Genomic DNA, 19,319 nt, shown 5'->3' with positions numbered 1-19,319 from the left:
GAGGATTAACCCCTGATATGTGAATGGGCCTTCATTAAATTAAGAAAAGAGACCTCTAGTCTGCAGGCTCAAATCCACAGACAGGCTGTCTGCTTCTCCCCTCAAAAGCATTGCAAGAATCTGCCAAGCTGGAGCAGCAGTGCCGTGGAAATGGGGCCATCAGAGGGGAGGAATCATTGCCCAGCCCAGAGGAGGTGCTGCACCCCTGGCACCTGCACAGAGAGTTCTCCTGCAGTGCCCATCCAGGCTATGGGAGTAGGGTCAAAGAGCCCCTCACACCCCACTGCACCCCCCAACACCCATCCTGCTCACTCCATGCTTTGGGTCCCCCTGGGGGCCAGCACCCTGCAGCAGGGTCTGTGTCCTGGGGAGCTCTTTGCAGGGCACTGGACCCACAGGGGACGCTCAGAGAGAGGGAACAGCCAGTAAAAGGGAAATAACAAAAATAGAAATGGGATATTTCACATTGCCACTGGCCCATGGAAAATGCCATCTGCTGTGGCAGACGGGCCTTGTGCTTTTCCTACACCTCAGCAAGGGCCAGAGGGTTCCAACAGGTCCTTCCTGAGGAGCCCCCAAGCCTGTGGCAGCCAGGAGCCCCTTTGTGCTGGGCTTTGGTCCAGTGCCTGGACGATGGCTGAGACTGAGTTACCACACAAATAAATCATAGCCACGGAAAACAAGCATTCACATTAGAACACTTGCCTGCCCAGGCCTAGTGAGAGCTTTTGGGATTGCCTTCCTCAGGAGGAAAGCTCAGCTCCTTGAGGATACTCTGAGCCTCCATCCCTGAAGGAAAGGGGGCAGTAACAGGGTGGCAGCCAAGCCATAAGGTGTGCAAAACAAATGGGGAAGTGAGCTGAGTTTGCTGATGGTTCCCACTTCGAGAAAGGGAATGAGCCCTGTGCCTTTGTCCCCTGTCCCCTCTCTCCCTGCCCTCAGCCCTGCAGGGTGAGGGGTGGGCTGGATGTGGCTTCACAAGGGCCAGCACTGCCCTGGGGGCCCTCCGGAGCACAAGGGAGAGGTGAGAGACAGGGAGATGTGTGGGAGGATGGAAAGGTGATATTTACACACAAACCAACCCAGCCATTTCAAAGGGAGCCTGCCTTGCCCACAGATGACCCTGAGAGGGTTGTGGGTTTGTGCTAGACAGAGGGAATGGCTGCAAGGTGCTACTGCTAACAAAAAAAAAAAAAAAGCACAGATAGTCAAAGAGTCTTAATACCACGCCTGGATCACTCTCTGGAAGCTTCCTCTGCCCCTTCTCCCTCTTTTCCCATTCCCACTGCTTTTAACACCAGGAAAGTTTCACATTTGGACATGTTGGCTGTGGAGGGAAGCACGTGGTTTCTGAGGGCCCCGTGGCTCTCCTAGCTGAGCCTCCTCTGGGTCTGAGACAGCAGGTCTGTGTAAATTTTGGATCTCAGGAACCTGGGGTACGAGTCTTTCTCCATCAGGCTGTGCACCTTCCCCTGAGCTTGGTCAAAGCAAGAGAGGGAGGGCTCCTGCACATTTCTTCTGGTCAGCTCCCGTGTCTGGAAGTCTATGTTCACCTGGGGAAAGCAGCAGAAGAGAGTTTGGCACTGAGAGTCCAGCTGGCCTCCTTCAAATGGCTCATTCCCTCTCTGCCACGGCTGTGGAACAGCAGCAGAACCAAGGTCCTACCCCTGCCCATGCCTGAACAGCCCCCAAGGTGATTCAGGGCTCCCAAACCTGGAAAAATTTGGTTTGTCGTGATCTGAGCAATTCTGAAATCACTTTGCTTTAACTGAAATCACTTTTGGAATCACTTTCATTCAGACTCTTAAGCAGCACATCACCTAAAGCTGCTGACTCGGCCTAACCTCTCTCCTGCTCCCTCTCTTCTTCACCACATGCCTAATAAATGGGTCAGTAAACTTGTAACTGGGTTTAAACCACTGGTACATTCTTATTAGATGTCTCCAAACTCAGTTGATCTAAAATAAACTGTTTGATTTTTCCCATAGCAGCTTCACTTTACAGTATCTGGAGGAGAGGCTTGGAAAAATAAACCACCCTATAATGTTATGACTGCCATTTGTTTGCAAAGGCAGCCAGTGGAGTTTTCCTGCTCTCCTTCCCTAGCAGAGTAATCAGCATTTTTTAGGGTTATTGTCTGGAAGAAAAAAAAAAAAAAAGGCTGAAAAAATGTTATTTGTTGTTATTAATTCAGTGTCCAAACTGGAAGGAGCCTGGAAAGTAAAGCTGTCTGCCTCAACGTGGGTGTCAGCAGTATGGATTAGCTCTAATAATTTAATATTCTAAGCATGCCAAAATTATGTAACAGTGCTAAGGAAACATCACCACAGGATCAAATTGTAGGAAGGACCCCATCCTACCTGCATTCCCATTTCTAATCAAAAATCAGCCTTCCAGTCCTTCAAATCTCATCAGGCTTCCTGAATAACAATGGGGAAATGCTCAAGGAGAGCCCTGAGACAGCCACAGAGCTCAGTGTGAATCTGGGTCCTTCCCAGTGGCCTTGCAAGGGCTTTCCTAGCTGGGAGAGGGAGGAAAAAGAGGAAAATCCCTGACAGGCACCCATGCAGGAGCAGGAGGGGCTGGGTGCAGTGAGGGCCCCCCTGGCTGTGCTGTGATTGCAGTGACACAAGGCAGCGTGGTCACCAGGCAGGACCTGGCAGTGCCACCAACAGGACCTGGCAGTGCCACCAACAGGACCTGGCAGTGCCATCAACAGGACCTGGCAATGCCATCAGCAGGACCTGGCAATGCCATCAGCAGGACCTGGCAGTGCCATCAGCAGGACCTGGCAGTGCCATCAGCAGGACCTGGCAGTGCCATCAGCAGGACCTGGCAGTGCCATAAGCAGGATCTGGCAATGCCATCAGCAGGACCTGGCAGTGCCACCAACAGGACCTGGCAGTGCCACCAACAGGACCTGGCAGTGCCATCAGCCTGTCAAGTGCTTGAAGGAGGATTTAGCCATCCCAGGCTCGGGGGTGTGGCTGCATTTTCTGTTCAGCTCAGAGTTATTGTTTGCATCTTTTGGGAGGTCTGGGTGAGGGGGGGGGTTAGTCAGAAACTCTCCTCTCCTCCCTTGGGAGTCAGCAAGTTACTCACAGAATTCCCAGAATGACAGAATCACTGGGTTGGAAGAGACCTCCAAGCTCATCGAGTCCAACCCAAACCCTGGCACCCAGTGCCACATCCAGGCTTGGTTAAACACCCCCAGGGATGGGGACTCCACCACCTCCCTGGGCAGCCATTCCAGAACTTGATCACCCTTTCTGTAAAAGCTTTTCCCAATATCCAAGCTGTATTTCCCTTGGTGCAGCTGCAGGCTGTGAGCTCTGGTTCTGTCAGTGCTGCTGCAGACAGAGCCCAGCCCCAGCTGAGCACAGGCACCTTTCAGGGAGCTGTGAGAGTGAGGAGGGCACCCCTGAGCCTCCTTTTCTCCAGGATAAACACGCTCCAGCTTCCTCAGGGCTTTGTTCCCCTCATGGGGGAATGATCCTGCACAAAGTGTCCTGCCAGGGAAGAGCCCACAGCCTGCTCGAGGCTGCCAGTAAAGGCCAGGAGCGCTGTGAAATGCTCCTGGGAGCTGGGTGAGCTTAGGGAATGTGGGCTGAGGCTGCCAGAGATCTCCCTGGCTGTGACTAATTCAGCACCACCACAGCAGCTGCCCTCAGCAGGGATGAGTCAGAGGCAGCTGGAGCAGCAGAGGCAGGACGGCATGGCCACCGTCCTCAGCCACGCTCTGCGAGGGAAGGCAGAGAGGGAGAGCACCCAGCTGGGGGTGACAGCCCTGCTGGGCACCCTGGGCACGCCCTGGCACCCCGTACCCACCTCCCGAGGGGCCTGCACGTCGATGAACTCCTCGAAGATGCGCTGGGCCTTGGAGGCCAGCTTGGCCGCCGAGCGCGTCTTCTTGAAGTCCTCGCAGGCCAGCCAGAACTCCAGGTTCTCCTCGCTGAACTCTGTCTTCAGGAAAGCACGGAAAGCTGCCAGCCCGTCTGCCAGAGACACACAGGGAGGACAGGGATGTGGGAATCCATAAAACCAGAGGGTCTGGGGAAAGCTGCAAAGGCAGGCCTCAGAGATAACAGAACTGTGGTTGGAGCTAAGCAGCAGCCATGAGATTGGTCAGCAGAAAAATGATACAGCAAGGAGAAAAGTAAGGACAAATGGATCAATGGTCTGTGTATTAAGGCTTGTCTAGGATAACTCCCTAAAGCTGCAGAAAATTTTATCTAGCGAGATATTAGGAAGTTCTAAGCTTAATAATGGAGCTCTGTGCATTGTGTTTTAAGGCTCACAAGCAGGTATTGTATCCAAAATAGGCAAGCATTGTTTAACCAAAGGTACGTGTGCTTATAGTGCTTGGGTAGAACCACTGTCAATGTGCTTCTGCTTTGTGTGATTGGGCAAAAAGATTTCAAAGTGAGTTGTAACATTAAGTTCTTCTCCCTGGGATGTGAGCTGATGGCATCTTCCCATTGTCATAACCATGTAATGAGAGTGATGCTGGAAAATCAAACAGCTCAAGGCACCTTCCCAGCAGTCCCGTCCCATTTGTGATTTGTACATAAACCCCTGGCAGGTGATACCAGGGATGCCTTGAGGAGCTGGAGCAGAGGCTGGGAAGAGCTAAGAGGAATAAAGTGGAGATTTGCTGAAATGCCTTGAAAGATCTCACCCGGCAGTACCGGAGCCGTGGCTCTGCCCGGATGGCTCCAAGATGGAAGCAAAAGAGGGCCTGGTCACAAGATCTCACATTTCTATAAGTTCTGCTCCATTTGAATATTGGAGTTAATTGTCCAATTCCAGCTCCAACCCATGCAGTCCCATCCTGCTTGTTTTTCTCTCTCCAGCCCACATTGTTTGTGCTCTTGGGCTGAGATTTGGATCATTTGTCCTTGGTGCCCAGCTGGAGCAGGAATTGTTTTGTCTCCCTGCTCTGTGCACAGAGCTCACCATCCCCTCATGTGAAGCCCAGACCCACACACTAAAGCAGCACAGAATCTGAAAAATGTAAAAAGCTAAAATCTGAGGGATCAAGAGAAGACAGGGAGCTGTTCCATTCTCATACATCCTTCCACCCACCCCAGCCTACCAAAGACAATTTGATATTTCTCCCAAGCTCTTCCATCCCAGGTTGCATCCCTTACTTGCACCACTGATGAGCCAGGCTCCTGAGGGCCTCCACAAAGCCAAACATCACTTGTTGTAACTCTGAAAAAGGGTTTTCCTTTGCTAAGGTGGCAAAAGGCTTTCCTCAGGACTGGGTCACCCACCCTTTGGGAAGTTATTAATGGAATGATCAAGGTTCAGGTCATGCTAATGCCACACTTTATAAGGCCTTATCTGCCACTAAGAAAAACCTTCAATAAAACCTGGCGGATGTGGACTTGTCTCCTATGTTTTCTGTCATTTTGCTTTATTGCCTTGTGCCATTTTTAGTTCTTATTTAAACAGAGGAAAGCTCTCAGAGAGTCTGTTACAGCTCCAGTAAAGGGGAGAGGGAAAGGACTTGGCCTAATTACAGCTTGTCTAGTCAGTGGTAAAAGTGTGCTTATCACTTGCTAATGCTCAGCATGCTCAGCAATTGTGACGTTTCAGTAATGCAATCTGAGTCAGCCCAGGCAGATTAGAAATATGGAAAGATTTCTTAGGCAATCTGTGTTAAACCCCTGCCTGGGCCTATTTATGGACCCAGCCATTGTTTTTTATTTCCTTTCCCTGAACAGCACCAGGGGAGTTGATGCAGCTGAAGGCTTCACACATCCCCTTTCTCCTCAGGATAAAGTTAGATTTTTTTTTTTTTTTCCAGTAATGTGTTTCTAACTCTTCCTGGTCTTTAGCAATAGCATCCAGGTTTTTGTAGTTCATGACTGGAAAGCTCTTGGCTACTTCCAAGCAACTGCCTAAAAATATTGATGGTATTGGTGAGGTCGGACTCCTGGGAAGGATGAAGGGAGCAGGGACAAGGCATGTCCAGCCTCTCATCCACCAGCAATCTGTTCATCCCCCAGCCTGGACTGATTTTGGGGGTAATCCAGGTGCAGCACCTTGCACTTGGTCTTGTTAAACCTCATGAGATTTCCATGGGCTCATTTCTCAAGCCTGTGGATAATCCTAACATTTTCTCCAAACAGGCTGTCAGACAGTTCCTTCTATATGCTGTATATAAGAGATATATTATATGCTACATTATATCTATATCTATATCTATATCTCACATATTATATATATATCACATATTTTATATATTTATTTATATAAAGTATAAAATACATCTTATATGCTTTCTATATGCTGTATATATCTATTTGCTGTGTGTGCTACAGATCCATAGAAATGTAACACTGCCCTGCGCCTCCCTTGCATGTCCTAAACTTCTTCCTGCTCCCCTTGTTTCTGGTAATAACTTAGATATTTTCCAGCTCCCTCTGAAACCTCAAGGCCTAAGGAGTGGCCCTGGGTATTGAACAGCACCAACCAATCCTATTTCTGTCTGTGTGCCAGTCAGAGGAGATGTCTGACTGCCCAGATCCTCAGAGGGAAAAGGAAAGGCCAGGCAAGCCCAAAGTACAGGCTAAACCTCTCTTCTCTTCTCTGCCTTCCTCAAAGCTCCTTCATTTGGGTTTTTTTTTTTTTTTTTTTTTGCACTGGCTGCTCCATCAGCAGTCTGCTATCAGCATAAAAATGGATCCATCCCATCTCAGCCATGCTCCCTCCTGCTGTCAGCCCTAGAAATAGCTGCATTATTCCAGCTCCTCCTGACACTTCTTCCTTCAAGCAATTTTAGGAGGAGATCAGGGCTCTGCACAAGCAAAGGGCCTCTCACCCAAGTGACACTGCACACTGAGGGTCCAAACCTGGGGCAGTGATGTGACATCAGCCCCAAAGGAGCAGGGCACCTGTGCTGCTGTTCTCTACCTGCTGATATCCCACCTGGATAGGCAAATATGGTGAGAGATAAATATGGTGAAGGTTGCAGAATTGCTCCCCTTCCTGAAACCTGGGACACAAAAACATTTCCCAAAACCTGTGTCCCCCTTAGTGCCTCTAAAATTTACAGGGCCTGTGTGAGAGCAAGGGAAGGACTGGAGAGCAGAGCAAGGAGTCTTTGCACCCTGGCAGCTTTCAGAAAGAAGGAAATAAAGCAGGGAGAAAGTTCCAGTTCCTCGAGGTCTATGTCATTTATCAATCATCAGCTCCTAGGATGCTTGGCATTAAATATTCCAGCACACAAGCACACTGCTATGTCTCTGCAGTCTCTGCTCTGTCCCTGCTGAGGTCTTGCTCCCCTGACTCTGCCTTGGTCCTTTTCTTCCCCCTTCCCCTCTACAACAGCCCCAGAGCTGTAGCACTGACAGAGGATCACTTGCAGGGATAGCAGTGTTGCATGAAAGTACCACATCTGCAGGAGGTCACTGATGCAGAATAAAATATCAGAAAAATAGGATACCTGAGAAACAAAATACCTGAAAAATAAAATACCTGGAAAATGTCATATCTGAAAAATAAAATACCCAAGAAATAAAATACCTGGAAAATATAATATCTTTAAAATATAATATCTGAAAAATATAATACCTGGAAAATATAATACCTGGAAAATATAATACCTGGAAAATATAATACCTGAAAACTATAATATCTGAAAAATATACCTGAGAAATAAAATATCTGAAAATTATAATATCTGAGAAATATAATACCTGAAAAATATCATATCTGAAAAGTATAATATCTGAGAAATATAATAACTGGAAAATATCATATCTGAAAATTATAATACCTGAGAAATAAAACACCTGGAAATATAATAGCTGAAAAATATAATATCTGAGACATAAAATACCTGAGAAATAAAATACCTGAAAAATATCATATCTGAAAAATATGATACCTGAGAAATAAAATACTTGGGAAATATCACACCTGAAAAATAAAATACCAAACAAATATAATACCTGAAAACTATAATATCTGAAAAATAAAATACCCAAGAAATAAAATACCTGAAATATATAATACCTGGAAATTATAATATCTCAAAAATACAATATCTGAGAAATATGATACTTGAGAAAAAAAAATACCTGAAAAATATCATCTCTGAAAAATATGATACTTGAGAAATAAAATACCTGGAAAATATCACACCTGAAAAATAAAATACCTAACAAATATAATACCTGAAAACTGCAATATCTGAAAAATAAAATACCTGGAAAATATAATATCTCAAAAATACAATATCTGAGAAATATGATACCTGAGAAATAAAATACCTGAAAAATATCGTATCTGAAAAATATGATTCTTGAGAAATAAAATATCTGAAAAATAAAATACCTGGAAAATATCACACCTGAAAAATAAAATACCAAACAAATATAATACCTGAAAACTATAATATCTGAAAAATAAAATACCTGAGAAATAAAATACTTGGAAAATATCATATCTGAAAAAAAATACATGAGAAACAAAATACCTGAAAAATATAATACCTGACAAATAAAATACCTGACAAATGCAATATCTGCTAAAAGAAGGGAATGTCACGAGTGACAAGGAGAGAAAGGCATTTGCTACAGCCCTGCCCCAGAGAGCAGCTGCAGCAGGTTCCCCTGGGACCAGGAGGTTTCCATGAGCTCTGCCTCCTGCTCTCATGTCAATCAGCTCCTTTTGATGCTGGAATAAGTTTAGACGGTGAATGGATAAATAATAGTGTCTGGCTGTTCTCTGCTTTTTTTATCCCCTGCTGTCATGCAGTCCCCAGAGCCTTGGAGGAGCTGCAGATGGTGAAGCTGAAGCTGTGAGAGCCTTGCCTGGGACACTCTGGGTGCAGGAGAGCTCATCCCTGACTGCCTGGCTTGCCATCGCTCTCATCTTTAACCCTTGACTGCCTGCCAGCCTTTCCAGCTGTGCCTGACTGCCAGGTTTGGGGAATCACTGCCAGAGGTTTGTCATGGAACAATGACAAGTGTGACTGAAAGGGCAGGAGGACAGTTGGGTGTGGGAGCTGGGATTTGACCTGGATATTTGTTACAAATATTGACTTAAATCTCCTCCTCTCCTTCCTAGCACATGAAAGCTTTCAAGGAATGATACTCAGGAATGATCAGCATTTCAAAGCTCATCCCAGCCAACTGGACATCTTTTTTTCCCAGAGCAACCACCACTGGAGTACAGTGTGATATCAGCAGGAGAGAGATTTCACCTGAAAAATCCCAGTGTGCAGTTCCAGGGGGATGCTTTTGAAAGCACAGAAATTAACTGGACATCTTTTAACTTTTTCATAAACTGGACATCTTTTTTTCCCAGAGCAACCACCACTGGAGTGCAGTGTGCTATAAGCAGGAGAGAGATTTATCTCCTGAAAAATCCCAGTGTGCAATTCCAGGGGGATGCTTTAGAGAAAGCACAGAAATTTTAACTTTTTCATTAACTGGACAACTGGACATGCTTTTTTCCCAGAGCAACCACCACTGGAGTGTTGTGTGATATCAGCAGAAGAGAGATTTCACTCCTGAAAAATCCCAGTGTGCAGTTCCAGAGGAATGCTTTATAAAGCACAAATTACCTGGACATCTTTTAACTTTTCATTAACTGGACATGCTTTTTTTCCCAGGACAACCATCACTGGAGTGCAGTGTGCTATGAGCAGGAGAGAGATTTCACCTCCTGAAATATCCCAGTGTGAAATTCCAGGGAGATGCTTTAGAGAAAGCGCAGAAATTTTAACTTTTTTCATTAACTGGACAACTGGACATGCTTTTTTCCCAGAGCAACCATCACTGGAGTGCAGTGTGCTATGAGCAGGAGAGAGATTTCACCTCCTGAAATATCCCAGTGTGAAATTCCAGGGAGATGCTTTAGAAAGCCCAGAAATTAAAAGCAGGATCAGAATTCTGCAGAGGCAGCAGCACAAAATAATCCCCAAGCTGAGGCCCAAAGGCATGGCCACTCAGGAGGACAGGATGTGCTGCTGGGGCTGCACAGCCCTTCAGGACAACTGTTGGACAATTATTCAGGAATTTGCCTCGAGAGTCCTCTGCTTGAAGCCAGAGGAGGAAATTGATCCTGGTGGAGCAGATAAATTGAAGGCAAAGAAGCAAAGCTCTTTACTGGGTGTTGAGAGTCTGGGGGAGAAGCAGCAGACATTTGATATTTGACTTTTGCAGTATAAATCTAAGCTTCAAAATGCCCTGCTCTCCTTTCAGAGTGCCTGAGGAAGGTGCAGAGGGGATTGTGCAAGTGCTCAGACATTATTCAGGATCCTGCAGTGCTGGAATCTGAAATGCAGGGAATTCTCAGAGCTTTGGACCTGTAAGCCAAAGCTTAGAGTTAAACACAGGATTTGATCTGAGACCTTGGGAAAGGCTTCTAAACTTAGGTGCCAGAAGTGAGAATGTGGATTTTAAAGCAGAGACACATTAAGTTAGGAAGAGGAAAGCTAAGGGTTTTAGAGCTTAAGATATAGAAAAAATAAAATTCGTTTCAGAGGTAACCAAGGAGTTTAGAATGCAGCACTGTAGGTTTGTGTGTCATAACATGATTGGCTAAGAAAGCTTACACTGTAGCATGAGTCCATAACATATTTAGGGATTGGGTCAAAAACATAAATATCCATGTTGGCAGTGTTTTCTTGGTTAATAAATCCTTAAAATGTCTTGTAACTAGGGGTCTTGTGACCTTCTGAGCCATGCAGTGAAGATGGGAGCTGAACTCACCCTTCCTGTCCGTGTAGAAGATAAGAAAAATATATCATCTAAAAAATTCAGAGGTGCCATCTCTAACTCAAAACTCCTTCCACAGCCCCCATGGTGCAGATCATCTGTGAGTTAGGCAGTGACAGGAATTTCTGGGGGATGAATGGGCAGTGCCAGGCAGGTCAGTGACCATGTGGGGACAGGGATTCCTGAAATCCCATTCAGGAGATGGAAAGTGGATCCTCTGCAGCAAGAAGGGACTGAGGTGGGGAGCAGAAAACACAAGACAGGGCTTAGCTAAACTTCATCAGCATGAGGAAGAGCCCAGATTAGTGGCCTAAATCATTCAGGCAGTTTAATAACCAAGCACCTGCCACTGTCAGAGCAAGAAAGCAATCCCCAATCATTTATTTAATGCATGTGTTCCACCCCCTCAGCAACCAGACTTCATGCAGAGAGGAAAAGTAGCATCCCTGTGGCTGGTGGATGGATGGATTTGTTTCCTGGAAGGTGTTGGCTGCAGGGCTGCAGGGACAAGGTCACAATTGCTCTGCACAGCACACGAATGTGCTCCCACTGCTGCTGAACAGAGCTTCCCTTCATCTCAGCTGCCTGTCAGCAGCACAATGCTAATGCTCTTCTGGCTCAGAAAGAGCTGGGAGTAGGTTGGGATATTCCTGTGCTGTGTAGGAAGTGAAGGAATGTGTAGACAACAGGAGGAGGAGAACAACAATAAAGTTTGGGAGGAAGAGCACGGAGATCACAAAAAAAAAATCCAGAGAAAAATCACCTTTTCCTCCAGATTTCAAAAAATCCGGGGGAAAATCACTCTTGAGATAAAAGTGGGAATTCAGGGTGAATGTTTTCGGTGTTGGATGAGAAATGGACCAAGGGTTGAGGCCAGACGCTCCTGCTGGATGCTGGAGGAACAGAAATCTGTGTGTCCAGCCCTGTGGGGGATGCAGAATGAGACATGCTGGGGCTTGTATTTCCCTCCAGCAGGCTGTCAAAAGAAATCCTCGTCTGGCCAGCCTCCTGGGCAGGGGCACAGGGAGGGGATTACTCCTCAGTTACTCACCAGCATGCACTCACACTCTGGGGACCACGCTGAGCTCACTTCCCTGGCACAAAATGGGGAGAGATGCCAAAATCCAGCTGTTAAAACCTCTGCTTTTCCTCCCTGAGCACCCAAGGAAATGCTGCACACGGTCTGCCTCTTACTCTGCCAAGAACAGCATCAGGCTCCCTCTCCTGTTGCTTGCTCAGAAGCCCTGACCCCGGGGAAGGTGGCAGTGAGCTCAGACAGGGTCCTGGTGTAAAGCAGGATTGTCTGCCTGACCCCAGGGTTTCTGAGTTGATTTGCTCTTCCCATTAACAAAAACAATTAGGAGTTCATTGCACTGACCTATGGATGAGGAGCTGCTGCATCCTGCTGTCAGCACTGCTCACTCCAGGAGGGATGAGGGAATTCAGAGCCAGGGCCAGCACAAAAGGAGGTGGGGAGAGCCCTCCCGCATTTCCTACTCACAATCTCTTGTTAACTCCAATAACTTGTCAGCTCAAATTATCCTTTGAATGGCTCGGGGAATAAATCCAAATCAGACCAGTCTGTGCAGAGAGAAGGGCATTACCCAGCCTGGAATCACCCAGGAGAAAACAACTGCTTCAAATCCCGGGGGATTTCAATCCTCCTCCCACAACAGGACCAAACATTACCTGCAGCCATTCATTCTTCAGAAGGGTGAGGGGAGAGCAGGGGCAGCTCCCCAGGGCTGTCCCACTTCCAGGGATGTCTGGCAAAGGTGGTCAGGGAATCACAGAATGGTTTGGGCTGGAAGGGACCTTAAAAGTCATCTCATTCCAACCCCTGTGCCCTGGGCAGGGACACCTCCCACTAGACCAGGTGGCTCAAATCCCCACGGATTCTCCATGGAATCTGTGCAGTGCATGACACTCCTCAGGTCACTTCTGGTTAGAAACTGGAGGAAATGGATTTGTAGAGAATTCTCAAAGCCTGGCAGAAGGCTCACCCAGTGAGCATCTGTGTGCAAACCTTGAGGTGAGAAATGCTGATTTAGAAATGCCATGGGATAGGACAGGCATTGCTGAGAGAGAAATGGAACTAGAAACAAGTTTGAAAGGATGGTTTTGTAAATAAGACTGGATACTTTGGAGAAATAGAACTATGAAAGATGCATTGTAGTAGGACCCAGGAGGGGTAATTTTAGATGATTGGCTTTAAGGCATCTACAGCAAAAGCTGATAGGCCAAGAAATGCTTATAACATATAAGCATTATTAGCTTACATATAAGTTTATAAGCCAAGAAGGGCCAGTTGTCCTCATTTGATCCTTGCCTCCTAGAGTGGAAAGTCAATTATTCAGTGGAAGATGTTGAGAGTTGAGGGGTGGCCAAAGAGGAGAGACAGCATTTCCTTCTAAGACAAAATTGGCTTTTGATTGTGATGGTGTGAATTATAACACCTGTATTGTCTCACCCATCACATCAGACTGAAAATGGAATAAAAGTTTTTAAAACACCTCTCAGTTACCCCATCTCTGGGTCAAAATAATCCAACAAGAAAGCTTTTGGAGACTCATGAGAACAGGAAGGGAATAGGAAGTGTTTTTCCCATCTCCCAAAGTACTGCAGGTCTCTGAACCTGCTCCATGTACGAGGGCAGCCTGCTCAGCTGGGCACTTTGGGGCCCTCCTGGGGAGCTCTGATCCACATTCTTGCTCCTGGGAGCAATTTTGCCACTTGTCCAATACAGGAGTGTGCCCCTTGCTGACAGAGTGACAAAACTCTCCTTTGTCCCTTTAGAATGGAAATAAGCCCAGAAGTTTCTCTCCTCTATTAGGTGAAAAGACATCTCATAGGACTTAGGGGACTTCACCTCAAATTTAAGGTGGACACAGCCAAAAGTCTCACCTGAGCAATTCACTAGAAAAAGAAGAGAACAAAGAAACTAATCACTTTTGTGAGGTGTTTTACCAGAAGCAAGAACCTCTTGCACCTAAATTGTTTTTTCTCTGTAAAGAGTTTTGTTATTTTTGCCTTTTATTAAAACCTTTTTGTTTCCAACACTGCCACAGAAGCCATCCTGCTGATTTAATGCATCCAAAGGTAGCTGAGCCATCTGGAGTGAGAAATAGAACTCCAAAAGCTTATGGGACCTGGCTGGAGGAGACCCCTGTTTCATGGCTGAGTGGTGGCCTTGGCACTGCTGGGTTGATGGACTGGGTGACCTCAGAGGCTTTCCCAGCCCAAACCCTGCTGGGATTGCTGCTGGCACTGCTGGGTGGACTGGGTGATCTCAGAGGCTTTCCCATCCCAAACCCTGCTGGGATTGCTGCTGGCACTGCTGGGTTGATGGACTGGGTGACCTCAGAGGCTTTCCCAGCCCAAACCCTGCTGGGATTGCTGCTGGCAGTGCTCACAAGCTCTGAGCCCTTCCCTGTGTGGATCTGCCTGTCAGGCTGAACTCCTCATCCTCTCCTCACAGGTGGGATTGGGACCACAGGGAAGCAGGAGAGGCCAATAGATGGGTTTTTCTCTGTAAAGTTTGTTATTTTGCCTCTTATTAAACCTTTTCTGTTCCCAGCACTGCCACAGAAGCCATCCTGCTGATTTTATGCCTTCTAAGGTAGCTGAGCTGTCTTGAGTGTGAAATAGATCTCCAAGAGCTTATGGGACCTGGCTCTAGGAGATCTCTATTTCAGTCCAACCCCTGGCAATATTTCCCACAAGGTCTGCCTTGTTTTCAGCTGCTCCATCAGCTCCTGAGCCCTGCTCCAGCACTTTGGGGGTTATTTTCCCTGGAGAGCAGTTTGGCTGGAAGACACCAAATCCATCTGACTGCAGAAAGCACCACAAAACCCCCAAAATCACAATCCCCTTCCCAAAATAAATGAGCTGTCCATCTAGTGCAGACACTTTCTGACAGATGCTTCAAGCACAAGTGCTCTACCTGCTGATGCTGTGAGCCCCAGGGGGAATTCTCCCCAAGCCCAGCTGGTGCTTAGCCCATGCCCCCAAGCATGAATTCCAATTTTCCCTGGCTAATGCTGTTCACCTGAGCAGCCACAGGGAAATGAGACTGGAGCAGTTCTGTCCTCCTCTTGGCACTAAAAGCAGAATTTTTGCTGGCAGCTTCCCTCACAGACAGATGCCAGCAGGCCAGGCACAGCTTTATTTAATCCCAGATTTTGGCCACTTAAGGCATAAGGCTCCCTTTACCTGTTTAACATCAGCACATCCTAACAGCAAAAATGCAACTTGGACAATATAATTAATTCTGTGAGTATGTGCTGTTCTCTCCTTTAAACCAGTGTAACTAAAATAACACTTCTGTTTCAACAGAACTTTTTGTATTTGCATCAGCCTTGACTGCCAGGCTGGCAATTCCAGAAACTTCAGGTGCAGAGCAGTTATAAAATATTCCTTTAGAAAGTAGTTTATTAAACAACAAATTTTTTTGTCACCAATCACCAGGCAATGTCACCGTGACTGCTGATAAAAATAGATTAATTTAAATTTTAAAGATCACCTTCTGTTGCCATTAGGAACTGAATATTTTTCATTAGAAACTGAATATTTTTCATTAGTGCCAGAGAGTTATCAGAATTACTTTCCATTCTAAGAGATGGGAAAGGTCTTGATAATTCATTTATCACTCTCTAAGGCTAATTTGTTAATAAAACCAGACACCCTGGTGGAGGCTGCTGGACAAAATCATTGAGCTGGGGTTTGATTTTGCATTTTTACAATAGTCAGCTGCAGAGGGAAGAATCTGTATAACATCAGGACATAGGTGGGTAAATTCACTGGGGTTTGTAAGCCAAGCACTTCTTCTGCAGTCTAATAAAGAAAATTTCTACTTTTACACCAGTGAAGAAGAAATGGGTTTGAGTTCAGGATGATAACAGGGGTGTGAAAATCCTGCCCTCCCCTTTCTCCATCCCCCAGGTACCCTGCAATCTCCCTGCTGTATTTTCCCCTTCCTGTTCTGAATTTCCACAAAAGAAATGGTCCTTTTCAGCCATACCCAGCTACACCATATATTTTTTTCCCCTATTGGCTGCAAGAGCAATGATCTCAACTAGATACTGCTGCTAAAATTACATCCTGCTTTTCCTGCCTTGGTCAGCCTGCCTGTTTAAAGTTATCACTTAATTCCCTGCCAAAACTGTTGTCATCTCAGTAGAAACCTGGCAAAATTACCTTAAAATTAGCTTAATAACATAATTTACACTTGCATTTTAAAATGGAAGGAAAAGCTGAGCCTCTAAGTGAGCCAGACAGCTCCTTATTGCCATGAAAGAGTTCAGCACCCACGGTGACTTTTCCCCGGCCTCGGCTCATTTGGGTTTTTCTCTTCAACAAAAGCCCATGAATGAACCCATACTGGGAACTTTGCTTTGTTTATAATTTCTCAGAGTGAAAATGCTGCTGGAGCAGAGCAATATTTGCAGAACAGAGCTCACAGGACTGAACAGAGCAGGGGTTGCTGATTACAGGTTGGCACGAGGGCTCTGGATGTGAAATTTTCGGGTTTGCTGCGATAGCTGCAGCTCAGGGGGACCAAGGGGGATTCCTCTGTGCCAGGCCAAGCTGGACAAGGGTGCTGAGCTGGAAAAGGCAGCACCTTGGGCTGATGGCTCCAGCAGCTGTGGTTTTCCTCGTGATCAGGACCAAAGATGTGATGGGAACACACAAAACTCTCTTTTTTCCTGCCTGTAAAGGATGGGGGCTCCTGGGCACTGAGCAGCTCTGAGGGACCACACCCCTGGACAGGGGTTAAGGGCAGAGGAGGGGAAAGAAAGGTAGAATTTCATCTCTACTCACATTTATGGGACAAAAGGACATCAAAAGAGTCTGCCCATCTTGTAGCTTCTTCTGTTGACAGTCTTCTGTAAGGAAAGGAAGGTGCAAGTTACAGACAGCCCACAGCTGCTCATCCCCTCTGGAGCTGCTTGGTGAGGACACCGAGGAAGGCTGGAGTTCCTCTCACCTGATTTTGGAGGTCTGGGCTGTAGAACTGAGCCAAGTGACCCTGGGCTTCTTTTAGAATCAGTGAGGAGATCCCAGGGGATCTGCAGGGACTCTGCTCAGCTCACATCCCCAGGCAGGCAGGTGAAATAGGCCAGATTAATCATACCCAAAAAGGCACCAATTTTTCCTCAGTGACTGAGCAGAGGCCCAGGAAACGAGCTCAGATGCAGACATTTACATTGTAAAAGCCAAAAGTCAGGCCAAATGGAACTCAGCCCTGCAGAAGCGTTTATTTCTCTTGCTTGCCTTTCGGGGAAGGACAGATTTTATCTCAGGTGGAAGCAGGGACTCTGATCAGATGAGTGCCATCCCACACTTCTCAAACCAGGACTCTGGAGGGGTTGAAGCATCTCCCTCCAGCATTTTGCAAACCATCACCTGAATTTTGGCACTGTCAAATGCAAGGCTGAGCTGAAGGTGACCTGATATTTCTGGTCACGTCTCACACCAAGCCAACTGCTCAGGCTTTGATTTGTGATGACAGAGGTGTAAATTACATCCCCAAAGAACTGCAGACATGTCCCCCACACGTGGCAGTGGGGCCTGGGAGCACGTCCTGTCTCGCAGTGCCAAAGGGACAGGAATTTCCCGAGGCTGGGTCAGTGCCGGTTTGTTTTCCTCCTGGAAGCACTCACAGCCCAAAGTACAACAAAAGAAAGACAATACTGGAGGGGGGAGGTGGTGGGTGGGGAGGAGAAGGGCAGGAGGGGGTTGGGGTGGGATGCTGCAGCTATACTCACTTCAAAGCCCGGTTGGGCTTGTCCGGAAGAATAGCTGTGAAATCATTATATGAGTCTGATTTGTGAGACAGGCAGCCCAGGCGAGTCCTCATCCCTCTGTTCCTGTGGTCGAGGTGGGGAAGCAGGGGTGTTAGCAGGGGAAAACCAAAGAACAGGATGATTATAAGTCTAGCCAGCTTGGCAAAAGAAAAAGAACAAACCCAAAATTAAAAAAAATAAAACCTCTGTGCCAGCTCTGTGTCCTTGGTTCCCTCACGTGTGAGAGGGACCCTGAGACGTGTCCAGGCTGATGTTAAGGGTGAAAGGCTTCGAAAGGCTGCGCTTTGGAATGGTTTCTTGGAAAGTCCTGCTCTGGTCAGGTGTGGGAGGAGAGCAATGGGCAGCAGCACAAGAAATTGGTCACCACGTTCCAGCAGCACCAGAAACAGCAGAAATACCTGAGGTGGAGGGGGCTGGAGGAAGGAGAGGGGTAGGAAGGCACCTGCAAGGTGAGCCTGTGCTGCAGCCCCCTGAGTTCCCAGCCAGGATCGATCCCGAGTGTCCTCTTTAGACTCAGGATTACATAAGCAGGATCAAAGTGCCTGTTTCCTGACACGCTTACCCAGGCAGAAAATGCCTTTATAGCTTTTTTCCTCTAAATTTCAGCCCAGCCCCAGAGCCTTCAATCCCATGCCAGCCCCTTCCCGGGACAGCAGCTGCAGCATCCTTCATTACATAACCTGGGATGGGCAGGACAGAGGGACAGGGACAGGGAGCACATGCATTGCACGGGACTGGCACCACCCTCTTCCCAAAAACATGTGGGGGCTTCTTCATGGGTTTGCATGGGCCCTGTGATCTGCCTCTCCAGCCCAAGGGTGTCTCCTCTTGGAGATTCCCTGGATATCAACCTGGGCCATTCTCTCCTCGGGACCATGGGAGGGACATTCAGCCACCCCATCTCCACTTCCCAGCTGCTGGACCTCCTTTGGAGCTGCTGAAAGCCCTTCCCCAAGCCCTGCTCCCAAACAGATGCCCAAAGCTCTCTGTGGCTGCACAAGCAGAGCATTTTTCCCCCTTCCATCTGTAATTCTTGCAGAACACTTCAGCACCAGTGCCTGAGCCAATCTGTAAGGCGCCTGTTTCCCCCTTCTCCTCCCGCCCTTCGGAGAGCTTCTATTATTGCACATTTTAATGTAATCTTCGAGCAAATTAAATGTTAATTAAATGCACCGAGTGTCTCCCTGGTGCAGCACAGGCAGCTCACAGCATTTAACAAGCACAAAACCCAGGAACTCCTCAGCCACAGGAATTGTTGCACAGCCTCCAACTACGGCCCCACGGCCGTGGGCACTGCACAAACTCCAAGGAGAGCACAGGGAGTGCCACATTCCCAGCTGAGCTCCAGTGGACACTAAACCCACTGGAGGATCCTTCTGGTCCCTCTGCAGATGCCTCCTACCCCCCACCTTTCTGTGCCCTGCTCTGTTTGCTCACGAATTTCCCAGCAAGAGGTGTGACAGGCGTCAGCGCAGCGCTGCTCCCATTCCCCTGGGATGCCTGAGATCAAGGGACTGCAGCAGGGAATCAGAGCAGGGAGCTGCTTCCTCGTGGAAAACACTTCTCTCAGTCAGGACTTCCAAGACAGGACACAGGGGAGAGAGGGGGGGAGAGAAATTGGGTGTGCAGGAGGTGGAGAGGCGAGGGAAGGGCAGCAGGGGACACTGCAGTGGGCAGAGGGGCTCGCTGGACGAGGTGGACAGTGACAGGATGGCAGGGTTGGGGGGTGCACTGTGGTTTTTCCAGTTACCTCCGTGGGATCAGTAAGGCAGCCATT

General features: G+C 47.5%; 1 protein-coding gene across 1 annotated transcript; it reads right to left on the bottom strand.

Annotated features, from left to right (window-relative positions):
* Positions 1-1,186: 1,186 nt before the first annotated feature.
* Positions 1,187-19,318, bottom strand: RGS8 (regulator of G protein signaling 8). Its single transcript, XM_009098432.4, has 5 exons — positions 19,293-19,318; positions 17,504-17,605; positions 16,557-16,621; positions 3,829-3,995; positions 1,187-1,553 (listed from the first exon to the last, which is right to left on the bottom strand). Exons 1-5 carry the CDS (start codon positions 19,316-19,318, stop codon positions 1,371-1,373), a joined length of 543 nt encoding a protein of 180 aa, XP_009096680.1. The 3' UTR covers positions 1,187-1,370.
* Between the last annotated feature and the right edge of the window lies 1 nt (position 19,319).

The sequence above is a fragment of the Serinus canaria genome, chromosome 8 (genome assembly GCF_022539315.1).
Source record: "Serinus canaria isolate serCan28SL12 chromosome 8, serCan2020, whole genome shotgun sequence".
Classification (NCBI taxonomy): domain Eukaryota; kingdom Metazoa; phylum Chordata; class Aves; order Passeriformes; family Fringillidae; genus Serinus; species Serinus canaria.
Note: the sequence above shows the minus strand (reverse complement) of the source record. Positions and strands in the feature narration are given on the sequence as shown.